The sequence below is a fragment of the Danio aesculapii genome, chromosome 25 (genome assembly GCF_903798145.1).
Source record: "Danio aesculapii chromosome 25, fDanAes4.1, whole genome shotgun sequence".
NCBI classification, from domain to species: Eukaryota; Metazoa; Chordata; class Actinopteri; order Cypriniformes; family Danionidae; genus Danio; species Danio aesculapii.
The window spans coordinates 6,395,362-6,416,201 of NC_079459.1; the positions used below are offsets into that span (position 1 = coordinate 6,395,362).

The 20,840-nt window shown below is 36.1% G+C and overlaps 1 protein-coding gene across 2 annotated transcripts; it reads right to left on the reverse strand.

Moving 5' to 3' along the window:
* Positions 1-2,742: 2,742 nt before the first annotated feature.
* Positions 2,743-20,744, reverse strand: syt8 (synaptotagmin VIII). 2 transcript variants are annotated; one of them, XM_056452284.1, is made up of 9 exons: positions 20,590-20,744; positions 13,050-13,176; positions 12,662-12,831; positions 9,848-9,943; positions 7,869-8,036; positions 7,538-7,705; positions 5,549-5,666; positions 3,837-3,970; positions 2,743-3,284 (listed from the first exon to the last, which is right to left on the reverse strand). In XM_056452284.1, exons 2-9 carry the CDS (start codon positions 13,147-13,149, stop codon positions 3,045-3,047), a joined length of 1,194 nt encoding a protein of 397 aa, XP_056308259.1. In that variant the 5' UTR covers positions 13,150-13,176; positions 20,590-20,744; the 3' UTR covers positions 2,743-3,044. The 2 variants fall into 2 exon arrangements, with proteins under 2 accessions (XP_056308259.1, XP_056308260.1); XM_056452285.1 differs by lacking the exons at positions 13,050-13,176; positions 20,590-20,744 and adding an exon at positions 17,377-17,442.
* Between the last annotated feature and the right edge of the window lie 96 nt (positions 20,745-20,840).

A 20,840-nucleotide genomic window follows, 5' to 3' on the forward strand; every position in this document is an offset into this window, starting at 1 on the left:
ACTACAGACATTTTTATAGCTTAACCAATTCACCTATAGTGCATGTCTTTGGACTGTGGGGGAAACCGGAGCACCAGGAGAAACCCACAGAGGGAGAACATGCAAACTCCACACACAAATGCCAACTGACCCAGCCTAGACTCGAACCAGCCACCTTCTTGCTGTGAGGCGACAGCACAACCCACTGCGCCAATATTATTATTGTTATTATTATTTTATGTATAGAAAGAACAGAATAGTAGAATTAGTAATTTCACGAGTTCACACTTGCAATAGTTTCAGAATAAAGCGTATTTGGCGTGCTGTCCGGGGAGAGGGCTCTGAGCTCGGGGAAGACACCCAAACTCGAGTTATTCCTCTTATCAGGAAACAAAGAGGAATAGGGATTCGAGCGAAGTATCTAGCCCGGCCCCAGAACGCTCCCCCCGGGATTGTAATGCTTAAGAGGTGAGGTGTCGGGGTGGTGGAGGGATGCTAAAGTCGTAAGATGCTGCAGGTAAGACAGCTTTGGTATATATAGGGGTTTGGTCAAGAACTGATTGGATAATAGAATAATTGTCAATGACGTATTTGATACCGAAACTTCTGCGCGTGCTCCTCCCGAAATTTGTTTATAAAACATCACATAAATATTTTGTGGTCACTTTTTATTCAATTTTAAGCATCCTTGCTGAATAAAATGCCTCACATTATTCACCCTTACAAATTCAGAAGGAAACATGTAAAAAGTACACATACAAAAAAGTTTAAATACATGCAGTAGGTGATTATCTTCAGATTGTCTTCTGTTGTGCTGAGGTCTCTTCACATTCCAATAGTACTGATTAAATTATATGTATTTATATGTGTTTTTATATTCTGGGTAAGGCATAAGACTAAAAAATGTTCATCCAATTAAAATTTGTCAGGCCGACAATTCCCATACTTCTGATAAGTAGCCCAAACTGTGTCAGCAAATGTAGATTTTTACATCTGCGCACCCCGTTCACGCAGATCCGCCAATTACGCGTCCACGCAGGATCATGTGCACACGTGACCGCTAAAAACAAATGCTGAATTAAAACTTTTTAAAATCCTGAATCAGTATTGGAGTTAGTTTTGTACGCTTTAGGAAGGACGAAACCATGGCTGAAGTATTTCTTTTAGACAGGTAATGTTCTGTATTTTAGTCACGCAAAGCTTATGTAGATTGTGTTGTATTATGAATGGGTTATACAAGTGTTGTTCAGCCCAGGCGCGTCACGTGCCCCAGTAAAAATCGCCAGTGCCCCAGTAAATGCTTTGAGATATGATTTACCTTATGTGCAAGTGTATTTATTAAGAGTGGTAATTCCAAAATAAAGACGTCATTCTCTATGTGCAACCGACCAACGCTGGTGAAAGCAATGTAGTTTAATCCAAAAGCAAACTGACGCATCTTCGTGTGTGCGCAGAGAACCCGCGCGCCTCTCGCACGCGCTGCTCTTCCCGGTTAACATGCAGGCCAAAAAAACTTGCTTCTCATGCGTTGTAAAGCCGGCGTAACAGCCTTTTTGTTTTGCAAGTCGACAAAACTAAAGTTTAAACAATACGATGGTGACCTTACTATGCATTCCTCCTGAAAGATTTTTTTTGTATGAAGCAAAAAGGAGGGATGACGAGGGGGTGCGTGCCCCAGAAGAGCTTTATGTCTAGCAACGCCCCTGGTTCAGCCACTGAAATCTTCCGGTGAAAGATTGATGTGCTATTTTCGGTTTCATAAGGTCCTTTTACAGCACCGATAATGTCGATTTTTATTTAGTTTAACAACAAAACATAAGCAAATAGCGCTATTCCACCTAGTCTGCTTTACTGAGGTCAAGTTGGTTTTATATTCACATTTTTGAACAATGACCGCCTGTGACATGCTCCCTATATTGTTTACCGCTACTCTGAATATTTGGTCTGAAATAGTCTGTAAGTATGGCTTAGTAATAAGTGTAATTCCAGCACCCCACTGACCAACCACAGTAGTTGCTTTAGGACAAAGCGTGTGAGAGAGTGAGACCAGCAATCCTTGCATGCATGAAATATTGCACATTATAAGCTTGCTACACAACTGAAAAGGTGCTAGATATAAGGGAACTGTAGTATTATAAAGTACTATAAAGTTTTCTAACTGGTGAATGACATGATCTGGTGGGTAGTCTACTGTCATCTTAAAGTGCACGTTCATGATTTCAGGAGGCGTGGCTTTGGACAAAAGTGGGGGGGGCTGTGTTTCAAAGACACATACATATACAATAGATACATACACAACATATTTAAATAAAATACATCTTGAAGAAGATAAAACTAATTGTCCACTTTAATTTCATGTGTACTAGCAGATTACATAAAATAATGAGTTATACATTTCAGAATGCACCTGCGTTTTTAAAACCTGAATGTGCAAAAGCATCTTCTGAGTTCTCCAAGCTTCAGCATTCATTAAGCTCACTCAAGGAAGAAACCTCATTAAAATGCTGTAATTGGCCCACGTGTGCTGACAGCCTCATTTTCACACCCTTTCCTAAAGCTTGCTGTAGTCACAAGAGAAATCAAAACGCAATTACTGTATGTGTGTGTGAACGTGCCAAACCTGATACACCCATCATGCTTCTGCCTTTCCAAACGTGAGCATTGACTGCTTTATCATTTCATGACAAGCCTCAAAACATGAGAAGGATTTGCAGTCTATTAAAAACAATAAAACACTTACATTTCTGTGTTTTATGTGAACAAAAAGGACTTAGACTGTATAAGTGGATTTTATTTTTAAGGAATCTTACTGAGAACTCCTCTAAGAATGTTCCCTTTCGCTGTTTTAAAATGTATTGTTAGTATATTCAAGCATAAAGCTGTTGCTTTCAAAATGCATAACATTAAGAAACTGGAATGTTTCACTTAAACATTATGGACCCTCATAAATAAATAATAAAGAAAGACTAGATTTTATTCCTACTGGTCCTTTTGTCTGGTCCCAAGGTCTGGGAAACTTAATAAAAGGATAAAGGAAATTGTGTGTTTTTGTAATTGAAAGCTCATCAGAAGTTTTTGTTTGTGAATGGGATCTTTAGTGTGTGTTTTAGGGCCAGTGTCGTGTCCACCTGTTCAGCGGACAGTAAAGTGTGCCACTGAGCCACAGGCTTGCGTGGATTGGACAGCATATCGGCCCAGTGGCGCAGCTGGTTTCCTGTGGCATCACAGCCCAGATAGATCTTGCCGATCGCATCATTTCTGCTCATTTTGTCATGATCCCACACTGAGATGACCAACTGGACTTTCTGTTGGAGGAGTAATAAGTAAAACAAACAGTTTTCAGACAGGAAAAAGCAAAACAGACTGTAAAAAAGGGTCAATCCAGAGTCTAACATTAACACTTAATAAGGGCAAATAAATAAATAGTTTGGATGCAAAACCTCTAAAATTTCTTCTAAAATGAGCATTTTCATCAAGCTCCTGAGTGTTGGTTCAGTAATATCACTTTTATGGCTAAGAATAAGGTATATCTATTGTCTTTAAAGTGAAATAACCCAACATAAACAAAGGAGACTGATAAAAATGTTCAGTTTCAATGGAAATTTCAGGCGGCATTTAGAGGCTTCTGCATCTAAACACTTCAAATATGGCTTGAAGTTATTTAATTTGGTGGACAGACATAAAATGTAACAATGATATTCTGATAACACTACCATTGCTGAATATCTAATCTAAATCCAAAATCTTCCCTTATATGAGGACAAACTGAATAACGGAATTAGGAATTAAAAAACATGAAAATTCAACATATATGAGGTAAGAACAAAAGTTTATTTTGTATTTTTGCTATCACTCACCTGAATCTGTTCAAACGACACATCAAAAGTGAAAGACTCATTAAAGTACGGATTGAGCGTCCGCTTCTTCACTGATGTTTTCTTCTTTTTCCACTTCTTCTGTTCAAGAATCAGTTGTACTTTCACATAAGGGTCTAGAACCGAAAACAAAATCATTATTCTATTTCTATGCCAAACCTAAAGATACACAAAATAATGCCTAAAATACCGAAAAGCAGCAAATACAGGGCCAGCTTTTCTGTTTCATAGAATAATCGAAGTGAAATGCAGTAGCGGTTAAGCTAATAAGCAGCAGGTGCTCTAGCTCTAGTCAGGATGCTAAGAACCACACCCTCTATAGACTGTCACTATGAGATTAACTGCACTTCTTGAGATAAGGGGATTGAGGTTAGCCCTCGCTTACTAGCTCTTAGTAGTTGGCCTTTGTATCAATTACTGTTGGAGCTGGTGTACTTACATAAAGCGATCGGCTGACGTCCCGTGTGAATGGGGCATTACACTCGCCTCCCTAAATCTGGGTTATGGCACCAATGTAATCCTGTCAGTAAAACACTGAACCAGCAGTTCTGGTATTGCCATACACCAAAAGCACTTTACAATCATATCAGGGGGTCTCTCTACACCAGGAGCTCCTCAACCTTTTTCACTTCAGGGCCCACTTCTTCGATCAATTTTTGAAAGCCTACCTGTCTGACATTTTCTCTGAAATTTTTGTATGAAATGCTCATTTAAACCTTTATTTATTCATATATACAGTTGAAATCAGAATTATTAGCCCCCCTTTGATTTTTTTTTCTTTTTAAAATATTTCCCAAATGATGTTTAACCAATTTGCAGCATCCACCAAGACTGCTAAAAAACGCCTCTAGCATCTGCACCTCTTAAGATCAGGGGAGTGAGGTTCACCCACATGTTTTACTCGTTTTAAACACAATATGTGAACAGCCATGTTAACAACAGTATGAGGAAATACAGGAAGAGACATTGTATTAATACAGTGTTGTGCTTTAGCTGCGTATTTAAAATGCTTCCTGTGTTGTCGTTCCCTACACAGCAAAATCCTCTGAGTAAATTTGACTCAGTTTAGATAGTATTTGATCCCTCTCTAAATGGAGTTAAAGTTACTCAAGTTAATGGAACAATGAAATGATTAATTAGGTGATGATTGAGCACTGATGATGAGCATGTGAATAGAAACACAAAACTACAACTGACTTCAGTCGCAACATTAGATGAAATCAGCTGAAATATAATACATTGAATCTCTCAAAATCTCAGCAGAGGATCATTAAGCAACTCCACAAACAGCAGCTTTACTTATTACCAACCTGTTTGCCCTTTAAGTAAAGGGGGACCAAATACTCTAAACTGAGTACAATTTGCTGTGTTGTCTTGTTGCACAAAAAAGTGACAATTTACTGTTAACTATAGTGTTCAGCAGCAAGTCTAGTGCCATACTATTGTGCTAGATACTCTTTGGAAAGGGAGCCAAAAAGTGGTATGTTAGGCATCGCTATTTTGGTACCATTGACAGTAAAACAGACATAAATGTGTAACATATTGAAACACACCGCTCAGCGGAACGGGGCCCTTAGTCTACTTTAACATTATATTGTTGTCCCATACATTGGTATGTTATCACTATGTCATGCATTTATATTAGGACATTTTTCCACAGTGTCCATTGTTCATTTACTATTTAAGTGTCTAACCTGAAGAGCCACCCTGGTCCATCTTCTTCAGGTTTTTGGCTTCCAGAATGATCACAGTAAGTTTACTACTAGTCGGGACATAACGAAGAGAAAAGCAAATCTCTCCCAGATGCTCTTGCTGTAATATGAACACAAAATGTAAGATGCGGTTAAATGAAAGAGTGGCGCAGTGCAGTTTCATTATACAAAAAGATTGTAGATTTCTAGCCTCAGCCAATCAACTGATTTGGGCTGATACATATGTGGTCACAACTATGCCATAGAGCAGGGCCCTCAGCCTAAATTTGCTCATGAGATTCAATGCAATTTCACAATGTTCTGTGGTGACACGATAGAAAATTAACACAACCTGCTCTTGTCATGTGAAAATAATTTAAAAAATAACTAGTTAGTTCACCCAAAAATGAAAAATGTTTTTAATTACTCCCCCACATGTTGTTCCAAACCTGAACACAAATAAAGATTTTCAAGATGAAATCTGAGAGCTCTCTTCTCTTCCATGGACAGCAAGCATCCAAAAAACATGCCAAAAATGTCCTTAATTAGTCCATCAGTGGTTTAATCAAAATATTATCAAGCTTCATAAATAATCTTGAGGCCAAATAATACAAAAATATCAACTTTACTCGACAGTTTCTTCTCCTCAGTGTCAGTATATTGCGCACAATATACTGAATGCTATTGGAAACACTGTTTGAAACTCATTTGAAGCATAGGTGCATTAGAGGTATACTAGAGGTGAAGAGGCTCCCTATACCGACACCGAAGAGAAGAAACTGGTGAATAAAGTTGTTATTTTTGTATATTGTGTGCACAAAAAATATTCTTGTTGCATGGCATTATACAGATTGTATCACTGAAGAAACATGGACTATTTTGTGGAAGTTTTTTCAACCCAGGCTCATTCTGTAAACATACCTTTATAGACGTTTCTGGAGACCGCGCAATACATCCCGGCGGCACTTTTTTCGCGAATCCACCAGAGGTCGCTGTGTACGCTTTTTGAGATCTCAAATTTCCCTCACGAGTGCTATTCGTGCCTGCTGTTCTCGCATAAAACCCACCAGAGGCAGCTGTCGACTCACTTTTTGACTGACTTTCTGACTGACTGAGTGACTGACCCACCCTCCCCTTTCCCTAAACCCAACCAATTTTATCGACTGACCCGCCCACCTACTTCCCTAAACCCAACCAACACGTTTCGAAAGCAATTCAAAAAAAGAAAGCCTCGTCTGATTTTTTTACCACGTTTTTAGATTTTACCACATCCTCACCCTGCTATTCACTTGTTTGTTTTATTTTTTTAATTCTGTTTTTGTCTTACCTGCTTTCTGGAACTGCTCTTCACCGGACTCAAACCCTGTCTTCGTGGTCAACTCCTCTCTGCGTCTTAAGTTCGCCGACGTGCATGGCACGCTAACGGGACAAACTGATTGCAGCCAGAATGCAGTCCATAAGCTGGTAAGCGCGAAAAGGAACGGCATCACGCCACCCCGTAGGGTTCGTTTAAAAAAATTAAATGCACCCATACGTACCTCCTGCAACGTAATTCGCTGTCTCCAGAAACGTCTGCAGGGCTATGTTTTCAGAATGACCCAGTTGAGTTTTTTGGTAGCTTTCTGCACTCTAAATGACCTTTGCTAGCTATGGAGGATGATGAATCTCTAGGATTTCATCTAAACTATCTTAATTTGAAGTCTTAAGATGAACAAAGGTCTCTGGGGTTTGGAAACACACGAAGATGTGTAATTAATAATATAATTTTAATTAATGAGTGAACACTTGATGTACTTTTAATGCATCAACCATGTTAAATCTAAATTGGGGTAATAGAAAGAGAGATAATAACCCTTCATGTAAAGGGGGGAAAACATATTTTTATATCTGCTACCTAATTTCCAGTTGAATTGTGTACATACTGTTTACAAACCATATAAAAAATTACATTCAGTCTGAAAAACATGTTTAAGTTGGATTACTGAAGCAAACCTCGTGTTTGGAAGCTTCGCTCAGATCTCTCCACTCTTCAATCACATGATTCCAGTCCACCGTGGACAGAATCAGTCTGATCTCTCCTATAATGTCATGCTTGGAGAATCGGTTAAAGTCATACACTTGCATCACTAGCGTCGACTCGGTTAGCTCCTTTTGAGGGATCTACAATTGGTAAAGACACATTGTCAGTGTTTAGTTACTGTCTATTCATACTATAAACTCTTACTATAAGCTTGAACAAGTACCATATGTCAAAACCTGATATTTTTCCCACATGATTTATGGCCATATCATATAATACATTTTATATGCTGCTTGATTTTACCTGATATTTGAAATTTTCATTGAACACAGGGTTAAGGGTCTTCCTGAAGACTTTTGTCTCAAATGTTTTGGACTTGTTGGGTAGGATGTAGACTTTCACATAGGGGTCAGACGTCCCTCCTGAATCCATCGCTTTCAAAGCAGCAGCTTCTTTTATTCCTACAGTCAACTATTAGAAAATAGAGAACACATGAATTCAGTTCACACCCTATTTAATGCACATGTTTATTAGGAAATCCAATCTAGACAAACAAGGCTGATGTTAAAGATAAAATATAATAATACAGTTGGTAGCACTTTATAATAACTACACACTATGAACCATTTATTAAGCATAAGCAAATAGTGAATTCATTATCTGTTAAGCATTAACTCTACATTAATAGACGTTAGTAAGAAGTGTGTAACTGCAGCTACAAATGCTGTATTCTTGACTTATAAGCACCTGTGTAATGGGCTTAATACTTGTGTTTTCATACTTTGTTAATGATTCATTTTTTCATCACTAAATTAAGTATTGCATTATTTACAAACCAGTTATTTAAGAGTAGTTGGAGGTTTTTTTAAGATTATTCAGAATGCATAAGTTGATGACCAACATTTGTAGTTCTTATTCCTAATAGTTGTCTTGTGTGTTAATAAATGCTTTATTAACTCAACTTCATCCAGTTTTGTGACCTAATCTAAAGTGAGGACTATTTATGCTTTATTAATCCCTTATAAATGACAATTAAAGGCTTTATAATTATAATTTCAAGATACACGAATGAAACTGTATCAAATGAAAAATAAATCTTTGCAACCTTATCTAAAATAAATTTACTGTGCAGTTTTAATATTTCTAAATAACATTGAAAGGTTACATCATAATATATTGTTAATTTATTATATTGTTGTTGTTTTATCCAATTTGATATTGGATTTTGACACTTCTGTTATTGAGCAATGTTTGAACTTTACAGTAATTTTATTTTTTTATATAAGATTGCACAGATTATTGTTTAGTTGATACTAAGCCTTTATTGTTATTTATAAGGGATTTACGAAGCATAAATAGTCCTCACTTTAGGTCACAAAATGACATGAAGTTGCGAATAATAAGATATATAAATGTTGATTTCAATAGTTTATTAATCGTTTACGAACTCATTCTGAATGATCTTAAAAACCACTAACTACTCTTAAATACAAATGGTTTGTAAATAATCCAATACTTAATTTACTAATGAAAATGTAAACATACAATAATGTAGAGTTAATGCTTAACAAATAATAAATTCACTATATCCTAATGCTTAATAAATGGTTCATAGTGTGTAGTTATGAAGTGTTACCATGAAGGGTTTATTTGTTTGGCAAGTTACTTTGGCAGAGTTACTATGACAAAGAATATCTACAGATGCTAGTACACTGTTAACAAAACATATTTGTAAAATACGTTTTCCATGTTTTGTGATTCATGTTTTTTTTCCAAATATATATGCTTTTGAGTTGCATTATGGATCCTTCATCTTTCCTCCAACAACTTTTGAAGCTAAAAAGTTGGAAAAAGTGACATTTATTGACATGTTAAAAAGTTTGAAGAGATATATTGTCTGGGTTGTTATACAAAAGCAAAGTAAAAAATAACACCCAGTACGTTTTCTGTTATGTTATTAACTTTATTTCTTATACAATATGTTGTTTCAAACAATTAAAATGTCAATAAAAGTCACTTTGTTAAAATGCATAATTTAATTTTCAAAATCCAAAGTTTCAAGAGGAGGGATCAAGGTCCGATAATGCAATTCATACTCACAAATAAACCAAATATACCTCAAAATTGAGAAAATGTTACTTAATGAATATTTTTTTACACTGTAGTCAAGACCATCTTGACAAAATAGTCAGTTTCTGTAATAAACTTAATTAATTATGTCCTCAAATAGATGAATTTGAGCAAAAATGTGTTTATTGAATCAGTAAAAGTTCAATATTCACCTCAGATCTGGATGCATTGAACTCAAGTGAGTACTGCAATTTTCCTCTCTGCTGGTCAGATGAGCCATATTCAGCATCCTCTGCCTCAGGCTGGACCTGCCAGTACAGTATGCTATTGCTGAATACCACCCAGCGAAAACATTTCATTGCTCAAGGGTAGATTTTCACAGGTTTGGAAGGTTAAGCTTTGAACTATTTTTCAACTGCATCGACTCTGACTTTTTACTAAAAGGTCCCAGCAGGCATTTTTTGTTTTTTAAAGATGTCTAAAAGATGTATAATAGACGTCTAATCTTGGCTAAAACAAGGCTAAATTTGGGCTGTCACTAAAAATCTAATAGACATCCAAGAATAAGCCAAAACTAGACTAGTCATCAAATAAACAGAAATATAATGTAAATCTCTAGGCAAATATGCCACTTTCACTGAATACTGGATAAGACGAAATGGCTAGGCATCCAGTCCGAAATATACAACTATCCCATTGAAACTCCACGTGATTTTACAAGAGAAGTTAAAGTCTTTGGATGCCTACAATTTTGTTCTGTGTGGTCATTCAAAACTATGTAGTGCTAAAAACCGAGGTTCTGCCTAGCCAAAGACAAGGAAAAAAGACGGTGCTGTATGAGGCCTGGGTAATCATCAACGTACATTTTTACATTTCATTCTAAGCATTCAGTGTCTGCAGTTTAATTAACCATATGTAACTTGTTTTTGCTGAAATCAATGCTGCAATCAAAAATGAGCAATGTGTATGATTCAGCATAGCAAGAACTTGCCTGATATAAACTGAGAATTGCAGAGTCGAGCATTTTTTACGAGGTCCTCACTCCATTCAGCCATCTTCTGATGGCTGTTAGCCAAAGACGTCTGCGGTTAGCATTAAAAGCAGTGTGGTGTACGGTAAAATTGAAGTTTTCTATTTTTGGACTTTCGATTTTGGCATCCTACCGCACAACTTGACATGTTTGCTATTGCAACTGGTCTATTTTTGCAACCGGTATGCGCGGTTGAACCCGTGTGATGTCATGTGTGATGTAGGTTGGTAATCCCCTATTTAGCATTGAGCTTCACTGTGTTATAAATGTGATTGTTTATGTTTTGTTTGCATTAAGTTAGAATTTTTATATAATTTTTAAATAATTTGAAGTAATGTTTTTTTATTATTATTTATTTTGAAATGTTATGAAATAAATTAGGAAATTACCCATGGTGACTTTAATGTTATATAGTTTGATATATTTATCTTTGGCCCACAGCTCTCAATGATATTTGGCCCTTCATGGGAAAAAGTTTGGGCACCCCTGATCTAGACAATAGCCCCATTCACACAGTGTTACCAGTAAATCTCCGGTAAATTTCCGGAACGATTTTACCGGTAAATTCATAAAAAATGTGTTCACACAGGCATGAACGTTCAGGAATTTTTCCGGAAAAGACCATTCACACATCCGTATCAAAATACCTGTAAATTCTGACAACATTAGCCAGAAATAAGGTAATTCCCCTATTTGTCATTCCTATGAATCAATTAAGATGCAAATCTGGTCATTTTTTTGTAATCCACACCATCAAGAATGGTGACCAACAGAAAACCACTGACCATCACTACTTTACACTACTGACAATTAGACAATGGACCGTTTTTTTTGCCTCAGACTTTCTTCCAATGTGCCTGCATCATCAATTATTATATGAAACATACTATATACTAAACTTTGTAGAAAAATAAAAAGCACAAGCAGTCACTGACCTAAATCAGACATATGTGAAAAATAAATAAATAAACAAAAATTATATATATATATATATATATATATATATATATATATATATATATATATATATATATATATATATATATATATATATACATACATACACACACAAACAGTTGAAGTCAGAATTATTAGCCCCCCTGTTTATTTTTTCCCCGATTTCTGTTTAACGGAGAGATTTTTTTCAACACATTTCTAAACATAATAGTTTTAATAACACCTTTCTTATCCCTGATTTATTTTATCTTTGCCATGATGACAGTAAATAATATTTGACTAGATATTTTTTTCAAGACACTTCTATACAGCTTAAAGTGACATTTAAAGGCTTAACTAGGTTAATTAGGTTAACTAGGCAGGTTAGGGTAATTAGGCAAGTTATTGTATAACGATGTTTGTTCTGTAGACTATCGAAAAAATATAGCTTAAAAGGGCTAATAATGTTTTTTAAAAAATTAAAAACTGCTTTTATTCTAGCCGAAATAAAACAAATAAGACTTTCTCCAGAAGAAAACATATTATCAGACATACTGTGAAAATTTCCTTGCTCTGTTAAACATCATTTGGGTAATAAAAAAAGAAAAAAAAAATTCAAAGGGGGGCTAATAATTCTGACTTTAATTGTGTGTGTGTGTGTGTACACATATATATATATACACACACACACACACACAAACATACATATATATTTATATATATATATATATATATATATAAATTGTTATTTTTTTCACATATGTCTGATTTAGGTCTGCTCGTGCTTTTTATTTTTCTACAAAGTTAGGTAGGTAGTATATTTTATATAATAATCGGTGATCCAGATAGTGATGGTGTATTTTGTGTTGTTATGTTTTGATTCAATTTTTAGGTGTGATTTTTTTAACATTCTGTCAAGGGTCTGCAGATGAAAAATTGTCATTCCCGGCTAATTATGGCACATTTAACAGCAGGCTAATGTTGATTAATGTGCTTGACCCTGTAAACAAATGAACTAAACTGAGAAGAATAAGGATTTATTTTTGGAAAAGTCTCTCACCAGTGCTGTGGTTGTAGTTCCTGAGATCCCTTTCATGTTGATTTTCTCATCTGGCTTCTTTTTCCTCTTCTTTTTCCCTTTGCAGCAGCATTTTACACAGCAGCATATCACACAAATAAGAATGAGCAGGACGATGGCAGCAAATATAGCATAGATGGCCCATCTTGGCACTGTTATGACAAAAACAACAATAGTCCATCTTACATCACAGCAGCAGTCCAGTGTAATGCCATGACATACATCTAAAGGATGAGGTAGAACCACGGCCAGGAGACTTAAGGCAAGTTAATCGTGTGACAAGTGAAAATTGAGAAGCAAGAAATGTGCGCAAGGGGTGCTATTAGATATGGCGTGCAGCAGGTGTTGAAGATTCATTTGATATACTCACAAGGAATCCTGTCCAGTAAAGAGGGCAGGAACCCCTGAGCAGCTGTTGTGCTGTTGGTGTGAGGGGTTTTAGTTGGTTTTACTGACGGTCTTGATGTCATTGTTAAATGGATGAGACTTGTTGGTCACTGGAAATGTACATATAAATAACAACATTGCGGCTGGTAAGTGTTTTGAAAGTTATAGTTGAGTTAGTAATCTTGTTTTGCTGCGCCCTCTACAGGTTCAAATGATATTGCAACATTAAGTTAGCAGGGGAGCCCAAACTTTTTCTTATGAAGAGCCAAAAACCAAACTTGATTCAGGGTGGTGGGCCAAAGCTAAATATACCAGACTGTATTACAGTAAAGTTGCCATGGTAACTTCCTAATTTAATAATATTTAGAAATATATTTATAAATACTTTAATCGTATAAATAATTATATTTTATTATGTACTTCTTATAATAAAACCATAAGCAATGTCATTTATAACACAATGGAGTTGGAACAATATTTTTTTTAATTTACAAAAAGAATAAATTTTCACTCCAAATAGTGTTTTTACAACTTACCACACACATCTGAACATCTGAAAAAAAATGTCTTAGGGTTTTATGACCCTTAATTTCTTGACCCTTAACCCTGATGAATTCACATTTAATCGAAACATTGAATTTCTTTTTTTCTTTTTTAGATTGAGGGACTCGCCCTAACCTTCCGCATCATTTGTTCATCTCTTCTCTCATTGGTCGGTGGGCCAAATCAAAATTTACCCAGGGGCCAACTTTGGGCATGGGGCCAACTTTGGGCATCTCTGCTTTAAAGGAATAGTTCACCCAAAACAGAAAAATTCTTTCAGCACTCTTTACTTGTTTCCAGAGCCGTAGCGGACATTTTAAAAGTGGGGGGGACGGCTGTATGAGATCATACGTTCATATAATTATTAATCCGCTGTTTCTAAATGGTCTGTCTCTAAAAGTGAGGGGGACATATCCCCCCGTCCCCCCCCCCGGTTGCTACGATCCTGCTTGTTTCAGACATTTATGAGATTCTTTCTCATAAAAGAAGATATTTATAACTATGTTGGAAAGCTGTAACCATTGGCTTAGTATTTGGTTTACCTATGAAAGTCTTTTTTTTTTCCAAAATACTTTCTTTTGTGTTCAACAGTAGAAAGTATCTCATACATTGGAATTGCTTGAGAGTGAGTAAATAGTGGGTACATTTTCATGTTTTGGGTCAACTAACCTTATAAGGAATGGCTCTCTCAAAACCCTCACTGTAAAAAATACAACTTGAGAAAAGTTGAAATTACTTGTTTTTTGTTTGTTTGTTTGTTTTTTTGTTGTTGTTGTTGGTTTGGCAAAAATCAGTTAAATGTCTGAACAACTACATTTAACACGTTTACTTAACCTAAATCAAAATGCTCTTCATTAAGTTAACAACATTAGTTTTGTGAACAAAACTTTGCAAGTTCGCCCAAAAAAGCTTCTGCCTTAACTTATTACTTTAAACTGAGTTAATATCAGACCTCCTCACTTGAAAAAATAAAGGTTGCAGTATTTCTAACCCTAACAACAACGACAAATGTAATAGTAACACCAGTAATAAAATTAATGTCATTATTATTAACAACAACAACACCAAAATACTACTGCAACAATGTTAACGTAATTTGAAATGATTGGATATTTGAGGGGGGGGGGGGGGGGGGGGCACAGCTGCAGAAATATTTTTAATGTAAATTTTCATCTCACATTTACCTAGTTCGCTTCACAAAAAGAGACGCTTAGCACATGTGGACTATTAATTAGTTTTTAAATTATTATTTATTTATGGAATTTTTTCCTAACAAATTAAAATGAATATTTAAATGCCTAAAAAGGTCAAATAATAAATCGACCATTTAAAACAACTACCCAAATGATAAATCAAACACTCAAACTATCAAATAATAAATCAATATGCATTCTCAAATGAGAAATCAAATGTATTTCATATTAAATTTTCATAAACAACTCAGTGAAATCTTGTAATAATTAAATGACAAATTTAATGCTCAAACTATAATTCAGATGGAGCAATCCGTTTCTGTTTCCTCTTGATAACACAGCTGGAAGCTCTGTTTACTAGGACTATACAGACACCTCATTCACACACTCTTTGCTGAGTCTTGTTTTTCCATCAGAAGCATTACAAAGCATTTTTTCTCTGTTTGTCCTGCCATGTTTTGATCCTTGTCTTGCTTACCATTATTGTTGTTTTGCCTCCTGTCCTGTTTCTAATTCTGTGTCTAATAAAGGTTTTGTTAACATTTGTCTGTTTTATTATTTTTTGTTATTATATGCCTATGTTTGTTTGTTCTGATAACATAGTATTTCTTAGGACCAATTTTTGTTCACTCAACTTCAGGCATTTTAGGTCAGTGCAACTGTTGTTTTCAAAAGTTGAGTACATGAGGAAAAAGCAAAAGGAAATAAGGATTATGTTTTTTTGTTCACTCAATTTCACGGATTCCAGTTCTGCAGACAAAAATGTTCAGTTGGCACAACTTAAAAAGTTTTGTTACAGAGTAGTTCACCTCTCCAGAAAACTAATATTTTTATGTTAATCTGACTAAATGTTTTTTGTATTACTGACAAATAATTTTAGGTCAGTGCAGCTGACGTTTTCAAAAATTGAGTGAACAAGAAAAAACTAAAGGAAATAAAGATTTTTGTTGTTGAACTAGCTTATTTTTTTTACAGTGCTGCTGAAAAAGTAGAAATAAACCATCTCTCAATAGTATCTGGATGTAGACTAGGATTTTTGAGCTGAGGCATATCTCAGAGATGCAATGTCAGACACAATGCACTCAATGGAGTGGTTAGGTGAGGGCATTAAAAAGCATTGCATGCAGCTCAGATTGCAACTGCACCGTCCAAGATTCTGTTGACAACATTTGAATAATCTTTTATGTTTTATATTTCATTACAATTCTCATCACAACTTGCCAGCAACAGATTATCAATAAAGACCCACAAGACCAATAAACTGTAGTTTACATTAAAACCAACATAAATTAATTAATTCATTCGTTTTCCTTCAGCTTAGTCTCTTTATTCATCAGGGGTCGTCACAGCGGAATGAACTGCCAACTTATCCAGCATATGTTTTACACAGCGGATGCCCTTCCAGCTGCAACACAGTACTGTGAAACACCCATACACACACATACACTACGGACAATTTAGCTTACTCAATTCACCTGTAGCGCATGTCTTTGGACTATGGGGAAAACCCGAGCACCCAGAAGAAAACCCACGCCAACACAGGAAGAACATGCAAACTCCACGCAGAAATGTTAACTGGCCCAGCCAGGTCGCAAACCAGTGACCTTCTTGCTGTGAGGCCACAGTTTTAACCACTGAGCCACTGTGTTAATACAAATTTAATTCATATTAAAAATTGTATCAGTTAGCACCAATAGCCTAGTGGTTAGTGCGTCAACACAGTACCAAGGTGCTCACGGTGAACTGAGTTCGACTCCCGGCTCTAAGTCCTTTGCTGATCCTTCCCCTATCTCTGCTCCCCACACTTTCCTGTCTGTAAAATCTCCACTGTCCTATCCCAATAAAGGTGGAAACACCTAAAAAATAATTATATTTAAAAAAATGGTATCATTAAAACTGTTTCAAATTTTGTGTTGTTTCAATTATGTATGTCACATTTAACAGTTCACATTTTAAAATAAATCTCAAATTGTCATTCCAATCTAGTATGAAATATAACATTATGCACAATCAGAAATGATACAGACATCAGAGCTACATCAAGCTCCAGAAAGGACCATAAAAGTGTCCCAGTCAGTTTGTTACGGCATGAGGATTGGTAAATGAGAGAACTTTTCCTTCAATAAAACCATAATAGTTAATAGGAACTAGGTTATACAAGGAAATAAATCCAACAGCATCACAGTTTATAGTGTTTTTCACTGTTTATAGTTAACTCATTAAACTCCTCCTGGTTACATGACTAAAAGAGCATTTCGGCACCACCAAAGTTAAACAGCCTAGTATTGACAGTCGCCTGCACTCCATCAAAACTGGGTGTGCTTAAAGTGTACAGATAACATTCTTTTTCAGTGAAACCCGGTAATAAAATGGAACAATGCAAACAAAATATTTGTGGTCACATTGCAACATTTTGTCTGTTGTAATGCAAAGTAGTAGTATGTCCCAGTTTCGAGATTAATTAATACTGTGCATTAAAAGAAGCATGCATTAATATTGCATAATAATAATAGATATATTATGTCTGAAAATGAGAAATGAAACAGAAAAAAAACGCAGTTTAGTAACACTCACTGTTGGGTTACTTCAGTAGGATAATGCCTCCTCAGCTGTAGTTTAAACACATAAAGAATAATTTTCTGAACACATCTCTGAAGCGTGTGAATGTATGCCAGCCACAGAGACGGGAAGGAAGTCACTGCCCACTGCCGAAGCTGGATCAGCTCAGGAAAGAGCCATTATACTACACTAATGAAAAGTAATAACTACCGAGAGTGTAATTAATCGCGGTTCACTTTTCTATTACAATTCAGTGTTTTACATTGGCCTGTTTGTCTTTGAAGAACAGAAGGCTATAATGACTTTTAAATCTTTACATGATAATGAAATACAGAGAAAGACCAAAAAAGACACAGTATTACTACTAAAAAGAAAGTATTTACATGTGCAGTGCATCCGGAAAGTGTTCATATCGCTTCACTTTTTCCACTTTTTTTATGTCACAGCCTTATTCCAAAATGGATTCAATTCATTTATTTCCTCAATATTCTACACACAATACCCCATAATGACAATGTGAAAGATTTTTTTAAATTGTTTCAAATTATTAAAAATAAAAAACTTGAAAAATCACATGTACATCAGTATTCACAGCCTTTGGCATGAAGCTCTAAATCGATCTCAGGTACATTCTGTTTCCACTGATCACTCTTAAGATGTGTCAGCAGCTTGATTGTAGTTCACCTGTGGTAAATTCAGTTGATTGGACATGATTTAAAAAGGCATACACCTGTCTGTATAAGGTCCCAGGGTTGACAGTGCATGTCAAAGCACAAACCAAGCATGAAGACAAAGGAATTGTCTGTAGACCTCTGAGACAGGATTGACTCGAGGCACAAGGCTGGGGAAGGTTACAGAAAAATTTCTGCTGCTCTGAAAGTTCCAATGAGCACAGCGGCCTCCATCATCCATAAGTGGAAGATGTTTGGAACCACCAGGACTCTTCCTAGAGTTGGCCGGCAATCTAAGCTGAGTGATTGGGGTAGAAGGGCGCTAGTCAGGGAGGTGATCAATAACCCGATGGTCACTCTGTCTGAGCTCCAGTGTTCTTCTGTGGAGAGAGAAGAACCTTACAGAAGGACAACCATCTGTGCACCAATCAGGCCTTTATGGTAGAGTGGCCAGACAGAAGCCACTCTCTGCCTGGAATTTGTCAAAAGGCATCTGAAGGACTCTCAGACCATAAGAAACTAAATTCTCTGGTCTGATGACACTAACATTGAACTCTTTGGAGTGAATGCCAGGCATTACGTTTGGAGAAAACCAGACACCGCTCATCGCCAGGCTAAAACCATCCCTACAGTGAAGCATGATGGTGGCAGCATCATCCTGTGGGGATGTTTTTCAGCTGCAGGAACTGAAAGACTAGTCAGGATAGAGGGAAAGAAGAATGCAGCAATGTACAGAGACATCCTGAATGAAAACCTGCTTCAGAGTGCTCTTGACCTCAGACTGGGGCGGCGGTTCATCTTCCAGCAGGACAATGACCCAAAGCACACCGCCAAAATATCAATGGAGTGGCTTCACAACAACTCTGTGAATGTCCTTGAGTGGCCAAGCCAGAGCCCAGACCTAAATCCTATTGAAAATCTCTGAAGAGATCTGAAAATGGCTGTACACCGTCGCTTCCCATCCACCCTGATAGAGCTTAAGAGGTACTGCAAAGAGGAATGGGCAAAAATTCCTAAAAACAGGTGTGCCAAGCTTGTGGCATCATATTCAAGAAGACTTGAGGCTGTACTTGCTGCCAAAGGAATGTGAATACTTATGTACATGTGATTTTTCAGGTTTTTATTTTTTATAAATTTGCTACAATTTCAAAAACTCTTTTTTCACATTGTCATTATGGCATATTGTGTGTAGAATGTTGAGGAAATAAATTAATTTAATCCATTTTGGAATAAGGCTGTAACATAAAAAATTTTTGGAAAAAAATGAAGCGCTATGAATACTTTCCGGATGCACTGTACTCATTTAGCAGATGCTTTTATTCAAAGTGAGGATAAAAAAGCACTTTAAATCATCAGTAGTGGTATATAAACATCATGACAAGTCTACTTAGTTATTTTTTTCTCCCTCTGAGCATACAGAAAGGAGAGAGTGTCCAACTGGTGGTTTGTCAAGTCTGTGTGAAGCACACTAAAAATTGCACGTTTTTCCAGAAACACGGAGTGAACTAAACTTCAATGACATTTATATTAAACTGAACTGAAGCAGTTTTAATTTACTAGAACTACACTAGCAGTGGTATAAAGTAACAAATTACAAACACTCAGACTACTGTAATTGAGTAGTTTTTCTCAGGAATTGTAATTTACTTAGTAGTTTTAAAAATGTGTACTTTTACTTTCCCTTGGGTACATTTTTAGTGCTGTATCAGTACTTTTATCTCCACTATGTTCCTTCAACCTGCAGTCACTACTTTATTTTTTTCTTGTCTATGGGGATTAGAAAAATCAATCCTGTGATTCCTGTCCAATCAAATCACACAGTAAATTGCATTATAATGAACTACCTCAAAACATGGGTGATTTATAAATGCAGCAAACTGTTTAGAAGCACTAAAAGGGTCCAAGAAGATGTCCAAAATCTTTACACGCATTGACACAGAGACTGTTTAGACTGCATGTGATGATGAGAAGATGACAGGTGTTATGATGACCGAAATGGCCTTAAACAATAACTAGATGCACTACAGAATGTTACGTTTACACACACACACAAGTTACATGTAAAAGCTAAAGCTTTTCACAGCATAATACTCACGACTTACAACTATTGAGTCTCTTTAAAAGAGATAATTTTACTCATACTTTGAGTAATATTTCCAACAAATACTTTTACTCTACTTGCACTACATTTTTTGGTAGGTAATGGTACTTTTACCTGAGTATGATTTTACTTCAGTTCTCTTTCCACCACTGCACTCAAGTAATTTTAAACATTTAACAATCTCTTGAACTCAAAATAAGATATTCTGAAGACAGCTATTGGCATTCATAGCATTGGAACGAAATATTCTATGGAAGTCCACTGCTGTTGTTTTCCCCAGCATTCTTCAGTATATCATCCTTTATGTTCAACAGAAGAAAGAAACACGAGCAGGTTGTTTTACCTTTAAGTAGAGGACACACTATCACAACTTAAACTGATACTCAACATTTAATTTGTTGACTCAGATAAAACAGTTCTAGAGAGAAGAATGAAATACACAATAACTGAACTTGCCTTTTTCACTCTCTACTCTGTGTTCCAGTTCTCCTGTCAGGCCTTCTTGTCCACTTCTGCCGTATTGAACAATCCAGTCATTGTCTTGCGCTGGAATCCAAAAGTAATTTGACAATAAGACCAGGTCACTCATAGGCAGCTCTTCTCAAAGTGTTCCTTCGGTATGGAAAGAAATGTTAGACACCTGCCACACCTCAATAATACACAAAACTGCCTCTGCATATTCCTGTATAATACTAGGTGCACACCTT

Excerpts from the sequence above, each read along its gene's own strand:
- syt8 (XM_056452284.1), bottom strand. The coding sequence starts at position 13,149 with ATGACATCAAGACCGTCAGTAAAACCAACTAAAACCCCTCACACCAAC. Across the intron at positions 3,971-5,548 it reads GGACCAGGGTGGCTCTTCAG|ACCCTTATGTGAAAGTACAA; the intron begins GTTAGACACTTA and ends TTTCGGTTCTAG. Across the intron at positions 3,285-3,836 it reads TGTCGTTTGAACAGATTCAG|AAAGTCCAGTTGGTCATCTC; the intron begins GTGAGTGATAGC and ends CTCCTCCAACAG.